The sequence below is a fragment of the Hipposideros armiger genome, unplaced genomic scaffold, assembly GCF_001890085.2.
Source record: "Hipposideros armiger isolate ML-2016 unplaced genomic scaffold, ASM189008v1 scaffold_40, whole genome shotgun sequence".
Classification (NCBI taxonomy): Eukaryota; Metazoa; Chordata; class Mammalia; order Chiroptera; family Hipposideridae; genus Hipposideros; species Hipposideros armiger.
Window position 1 is genome coordinate 4,413,784 of NW_017731390.1, and position 6,933 is coordinate 4,420,716.

Genomic DNA, 6,933 nt, shown 5'->3' on the forward strand with positions numbered 1-6,933 from the left:
GTGGGGTGGGGTGGGTGTGGGCTGCTGGTGTCTGTCCTGCCTCCCTCCTCCCCATCTCTTTCTCCGTCTCCTTAGATCCGGCGCAGGAGACCAACCCCTGCCATGCTGTTCCGGCTCTCAGAGCACTCCTCACCAGGTGGGCCCCTGCCCAGCCCTGGCCCCACCCTACCTCAGATGCCTCCTTGGGGCCCTTGCCAAGGCCCATGAGTAGAAGATGGAGCAGAAGGGGGGTGGTAGTGGGTAAGGTCTGAGAGTTCAACTCTGTTGGGTTCATTTACTGACGGGCACCTCCCAACACTAGGAAGGAAAGGGCACATTTTCCCTTTCCCCAGAGACTGACCCTTTGGGGAAAGTAATTTGGATTCTCTTTCTCTCTCCCCCCACCTCCCTCTTCTCTTTTCCTCCTCCCTCTGTTCACTGGTGGCCTCCCTCAGAGGAAGAGGCCTCCCCCCACCAGGTGAGTTTCCAGGGGCCGCTGGAAGGCGGGATGTGGTGAAGCAGCTGGGATTACTTCCCAGCTACAGGGAACCACCTAGGAGGACACATTAGCATATCAATCGGCACCTCTGGTGAGAGTGCCAGGCCCCAGAGTGCCACCAACAGATTCTCCTCTGCCCTTGTCTTTACTCAGACTGGGGTGAGGCCTCTAGAACCTAGGGTCCCGCCCTGAGCCAGGCCACCGTTTCTGGAGGCCCTCCCAAAGCAATGGGGGGCCTCAGCCTGTTGCAGGACCAGAGGGGCAGCAGAGGCTAGGCCAGTCGGCCCAGGTTGCTATGGGTGGGGTGGAATGGAGGGAGGGGGAAGAGAAGGGGCCTGCGGTGAGCCCATTTAACCTGGCACTTTCCCTGGCAGAGAGCCTCAGGAGAGGGGCACCACCTCAAATCGAAGAGACCTAACCCCTGTGCCTACACCCCCCCCTCGCTGAAAGGTACTATCCCCCAACCCATCAGTCTGGCTGTCCCCGTGACCCCTGGAACTGGGCTGACATTGGGGAGGGAGGTGAAGGGTTGAGTTTTTATCAGTGGGGAGGAATTGTCTTGTCCCCCAACAAGTCTTAATTTGACCTTGTAGAAAAAGGAGCCCAGAGGCTGGGAAGGGTGGCTGTGGGGTTGAAAGAAAAGAGGTGACTGGCCTACAACAACAAGGAGGCATCAACACAGAGACTCAGCGCTGCCCTTTGCAAGTGCGCACTGACCACCTCCCGTTCCCCACTCCCAAAGGGCACCTTCTTCTCTGGGCTGCACCCCTTGCTCCCCTCTCCCATTCACATAACATTTGCACAGGTCTGCACACTGGGTGCTTCTCCTTCCTGCTTTTCCTTTCTATGTTAAAAGGCAAATCATTTCTATAGCACACACTTATTCAATACCTACTGTGTGCCAGGCCTCACTGGTGGGCACTGGGAAAAATAAGGGGAGGGAGATTTGGTCCCTGTCCTCCTGGGGCCTTTGACTCAAAGGGTCATGGAGAGTTACAGAGGAGAGAATGCTTAAGCTCTGATTTGCAGGAATTCAGCTGGCAGGCTAGGGCATTCCTGGGAGAGAGGAGAAGGTGTGCAAAAGGGAGGAGGTATGAAATCACAGGGGTCTTCAGGGCCAGCCTGGAGACTTGGCTTGAAGTGGGGAGCTTTGGGAGGTACACCTGGAGAAGAAGGTGGGGCAGAGTGGGGTGTGTGGTGGGTCTCATCCTGTGGCTTACTAAGCCATAGGATGCCTTCCCGCCCCCACCTCAGCTCCTGCCTAAGGCTCTTCCTGCCTGGCCAGCCCCCTTCTCCCACCGAGGGAGAGAGGGAGGGAGGCCGGAAGGGTGGGGTGTGCTGAAAGCTTCCCCCTGGTGGGTTTAATGAGTTCCCAGCACCAGCCAAGGTCAACAGGTGCACCTGTCAGCCCGCCTGCCAGGGAGCAGCAAGGGAGGCTGGGAGGAGAGGAGAGAGGGCAGGGACCCTTTCTCTTCCCTCAGGAGACAGGAAAATGAAGGCACAGCAAGCAGGCAGTGTGGTTCAGCTTCCGGAAGGACTTCCCACCTGTAGGGATGTGGGAAAGGCCAACCCCTAAAGCCGGCATGGGGGGGGTGGTGGTGGCGAGAGGTGGCATCTTAGGAGAGAATATGAAAAATCTCTCCTCCCCACCCTGGACTGGGAGGGGGCTGCCAAGTGGATGTGAGGAAGAACTATCCGTTGGGCTCTTGACTGTGAGCGTGGGGTAGAGAACTAGGTGAAGAGGATAGGGCCAAGGCTTTCCAAGCACCCTGCAGTGGCCAGAAATGTGCCCCACCCCTGCTGCCCCTTTGAGCTGTGCCTTAGGAGAATCTAAGCAGGGCAGTGGAAATCGGTCAGGATAGGGGTGGGCAGTGGGGGGTGGTTGGGAGCTATGCAGGGTACTTTGAGCTTAAAAAGGGAGACTTGGAGTGGGGGTTCAGGGCCCCAGAGATGGAGACAGAGAAAGGAGACAGCTGGGAGGGTGAGGGGGAGACCCCAGAGAACCCTGAGAGGCACGAGGCACTGTGCATGCAAGGAGGCTCACGGGGCGCCAGCACAGGCGCTGCACACACCTATTGTTGTCACTGAGGCTCACGAACTGAAAGCTCCTCCCCCAGCTGGGGAAGAGGGTGGCTGCTGGAGCTGCTACCTCCTCTCCCTCTTTCCCCCCCTCCCTCCAACCCTCAGAGGACCCTTCTGTACTTGGAGGACTCTGTTTTGTAGACTTCGACCCCTTTCTGGGCAAGGGAAAGCACCTGGCAGGGTTGGTTTTTTGTAGGGGGGAATAAACCAAGGGCCCCTGGGGAGGGTGGGCAACACTGAGTCTTGGCTTGAGGGGGTCTCTCCAAGGCCAGGCTCTCACACTTGGCTCGAGGTGAAGCTCTGCCGCGTCCCCAAGGCCAGAGCAGGGCGATTTATTGCGCTTTTATTGCCTGGGTAGTTTGCCCAGAGCCAGCGGGAGGCACCGCGCTGGGAACTTGGGGCAGGGTGGGGCAGCGGGCACACACAATGCACCCTCTGTGCCTGTCCCCGAGTTGGCAGGAGTGCAGTGCCTGCTCGCTGCACCGGAGGTTTACAGCCTGGGTCTACCCTCTGGGCCTTCTGAGGGGAGGGGCTGCCTGCCAACCAAGAAGGCGCTCCGGCAACCCCAGCCCCTAGCTCCTCAGCATCTTGTCTGTGGGCTGCGAGTTTACCAGCACCTGGCCCCTCTGCTGCCTCTGCCCCAGCCACTCCTCATAGTGTCCCCTCAACCCCTGCCATCCTCCCAGAATCTCCCAGCCCTGGCCCCTTTCTCCACCGCCAGGTCCTTTCCATCTTTTGGAAACTTCTCTCCAGCTGCCCACACGGTTCGCTTCCTAGGCCCTATCCCAGCAGGCTTTGGTGGTGTTGGGGGGGTGGGTGGGTGGTGTTTGCTGCTTTCTAGGTCACCACAGAGAGAGCTGGAAGCTTGGGGATGTGGGTCAAGATTGTGGGGGCCGCGTCTGAGCACGCCACATCCCCAGGCACAGACTTCACTGGCTGCAGACTATTATATCCTCAGTCTCAGAACTGTTCCTACCTCGTGGAGCCTGGGGCAGAGGTGTAGTGAGCAGCGTTTATGACAGGGCAGTGCCAGGGGGTGGCGACCAAGCCCAGCATAGGGGTGGGCAGGATCAGGGTGAGCAGCGAGCCCTAAGGTGGCTAGGCATTCCCCCAGACATTGAAAGGGACACATTCCCCACCCCCTGGCCCAGGGGCCCTGTACCTTCTGCCCAGGCTGCTGCTGGTGGACACTATGTCCAGTCCTTGGAGAAACAAGCTTCCTAGCCAGAGAATGTTAAGCTGCTGTTGTGCCCGCCCGGTCTTGTCCAGCTTGGTACCCCATGGCCTGGCGCCAGCCTCCGGGGGGCCAGCATCTTTGGACAGCTTAAGAGCAAAACATGATCAAGAGTCTACCCCCTGCTGCTTCAGCCCTGGTCTGGCCCCCAGCAGCCTGACCTGCAGCCTTCAGCTTTGAAATAGACCTGTAGGGGGTTAGCTCTGCCCCAGGCCAATGGAAGGAGGCTGGGGGCCGGGCCACATGCCTCTCCAGCTCCAGGGACTGTTTTGGGACCTGGCTGACCTTGCCTTCCCGGGTGCCCCTGTGCCAGCCGTGCAGCGCATTGCTGAGTCTCACCTGCAGTCCATCAGCAACCTGAGCGAGAACCAGGCCTCGGAGGAGGAGGATGAGCTGGGGGAGCTACGGGAGCTGGGCTACCCAAGAGAGGAAGAGGAGGAGGAGGAGGAGGAAGAGGAGGAAGAAGAGGACAGCCAGGCTGAAGTCCTGAAGAGCAGCAGGGGTTCTGGTAAGCTGAAGGGGCTGTGAAGCCTGGGTCCTACCACCAGGGGTCAGGTGGGGTCCTCCTTGAATGTCCTGGGACACCCCCTCAGTTCAGTTTCTTACCCATGTAAATTGCAGTCACACCACAAGGGCCTCCCCATCCTCTCACCTCACAGAATGCCCACATGCAGCCTTACCTGACACCTGGGCTGCTCTCATCCTCGACACAGTCCCTCTCTCAATCAGGTGTTTCCTAATAATTCCTCTTTTCTAAGAATAAGACAAGACCACATGAGATTTGAAGCTGGACCCAAGAAAGAACTTCCCATCCGTGGTGGTGAGGGAGTGCAAGGAGATACAGGGATAGGGGATGAAGGGTGTCCTATGCCCCCCATTGCCTGCATTTCTGAACATAGGATGTGGTCTCTGCTGGGAGGCAGAGGACCTGCTGATAAGTCCTCTCCTAGACCCTGTGGCTGTTTCTCCTCTCCTTTTTTATTATACCTAGGCTGGGGTGAGAGGGTGCCCTCTAGTGTCTAGACGGAGAATCCAGGACTCAAGAACCAATCTGGTCCTGCGCACCTCCAACCCCAGTTGCCCGGGAAGAGAGAGGCCAGGGTAAAGGCCTAAGACCTATACAGAAGTCCTGAGAGCTAGAGGCCTCAGATTCAACAACCTCACAGAGGGTCCAAAGACCCAAAGAATTTCTCGGCAGGAAGATCTCAGCCCCTCCCATGGCTCTTTCTCCCATCCCTGGCAATGGAAGTCTGTGCCACATCTATCCCTCCTAGTGCACATTCAATTTTTTGGCCCCATTATTTACGGGGATGAAAAAGTCGACCGCCCCTGCTTGACATGTCCAGCCTTTTCACCCAAACAAAACGGATTGGGCCTCCTCTCTGCATCTCTGGCCGTGGAAGCATCAGCCATGGGAGCAAAAGCTCTAGCTGGAAGAGTTGGGTCAATTCCCACTGAGACCCTCAGAACAGGCAGAGAGGAAGTAAGAGGAGACCGTACCCTCTGGAAAAGCAACAGGACAGTGGGCCAAATGACAAGACTACTAAGGAGCTATAGCAACTGCTACCACTCCCCGAGTGGCTCCTGGGTGCCAGCGCTGGCCTGGGCAGGGTATTAACTATTATCTTATTTAAGGCAATCTATACAATTTCCCTCGTACTATCCCCTTCAGAAAGGTAATAACTGACTTATCTAAGTCATATGGCTAGTCATTGGCAGAGCTATCCTAGTCCAGTGCTCTCTCCACTATACCATAATGGCCTCAGTAAACTTAGCCTCAGTCATCAGAGATACTCAGCTCATGCTCCAGGAGAGCCAGATGGACACTCAGAATCTGTGGCTTCATCCCTTGTTCCCCATCACCAGCTGGGCAGAAGACAACTTGTGGCCAGGGTCTGGAGGGGCCCTGGGAGCGCCCACCCCCTCTGGATGAGCCCCAGAAAGATGGAAGCTCTGAGGACCAAGTGAAAGATCCCGCACTAAGTGGTGAGGCTTGGAAGAGGGGTACGTGAAGGTGGGGTTGGGATCTTGGTAGGCATGTCCAGGCCCTGAGTCCCTCTGCTTGCCTTGCAGAGCTGGGGGAGAAGCCACAGCGCCCTGCCCACCCTGAGCCTGGCACATAGGCACCCAGCCCTGCATCTCCCAGAAGGAAGTGGAGGGGGCATCATTGTTCCCCAGAAACCCACTTTGTCCTCACCCTATTTTCTACCCCTCCCCTCATTTGCTAGGGCTGCGGCTTCTGACTTCTAGAAGACTAAAGCTGGTCTGTGTTTGCTTGTTTGCCCACCTTTGGCTGATGCCCAGAGTCCCTGGGCACTTTGCTGCCTGCCTGATGCCTACCCCTGCCAGTCATTCCCCTATTCACCCAGCGGGAGGCAGGATGTGAGAGAGTTTGCATTGGAAAATCCAGTAAACAAGGGATAAATGTTCATCCTTCACCGTTCACCTCCCCAGAACCCCTCACTTGGGCACAGGAAAACCAAAGGGCAGGACCCTAAGATCTGGGAAAAGAGGATACAGAGAATTTGTAGGTGCCCTAGGTCCTTCTCCATCCCCTTTCTTCCTATGGTGGATTCCAAGTCACCACCCCTCACTGGCTTCTACCAGGACCAAGGATTCAGGCATCCTTCTACACAGCCTCAGTAGTTTGGAAATCTTCCCCTTATCACCCCTGCTCCCAGCCTGGGTGCCTGGAAGATGGACTGGCAGAGGCTGCTTTGTTGCGTTTTGTTTGTGCTTTGATGCCAGGAATGCCGCCTAGTGTTCATTCTTAAGGGGGGCATGCAGTGGGGGAGCCAGGTTTTCGTCCTCCAGCTGCTCTGCCCTCTTCCCCTCTTCCCTGACTCCAGACCTGAACCGCTTCCATGCTGTAATAAATCTTTGTAAATAACTGTGCCGAGACTCCTTTTTCAGGGGAAAGGAAAGGGAGGAGGAGGTAGCAGGTATTTTCCCCCATGTGGAAGAACTGGTTAGTGGTCATCCAAGGGTCAGGGCCTTGACCCTAGTATCCAGCTCTCTAGTCTAGGAGTCTTTCCTGCAGACTGCCGGCTGAGGGGAACTCTTAGAAAGGGCCACAAAAGTTCTAGATCCTACTAGAGATGGCTGAAAGAAGCAGAGGGAGGAAAGAGAACAGGTGCTT

At 56.8% G+C, this 6,933-nt stretch overlaps 1 protein-coding gene across 3 annotated transcripts in view; it reads left to right on the forward strand.

The window, feature by feature from the left end:
• The window catches only part of PPP1R1B (protein phosphatase 1 regulatory inhibitor subunit 1B), an 8,942-nt gene extending 2,255 nt beyond the window's left edge, over nucleotides 1-6,687 (forward strand). For all 3 annotated transcript variants that reach the window (XM_019638877.1, XM_019638875.1, XM_019638878.1), the window contains exons 3-8: nucleotides 76-136; nucleotides 435-457; nucleotides 853-928; nucleotides 4,108-4,302; nucleotides 5,661-5,780; nucleotides 5,868-6,687. In XM_019638877.1, the coding sequence (XP_019494422.1) occupies nucleotides 76-136; nucleotides 435-457; nucleotides 853-928; nucleotides 4,108-4,302; nucleotides 5,661-5,780; nucleotides 5,868-5,917 (525 nt within the window). In that variant the 3' untranslated portion in view covers nucleotides 5,918-6,687. The remainder of the gene's footprint in view (nucleotides 1-75; nucleotides 137-434; nucleotides 458-852; nucleotides 929-4,107; nucleotides 4,303-5,660; nucleotides 5,781-5,867) is intronic.
• Nucleotides 6,688-6,933: the final 246 nt, after the last annotated feature.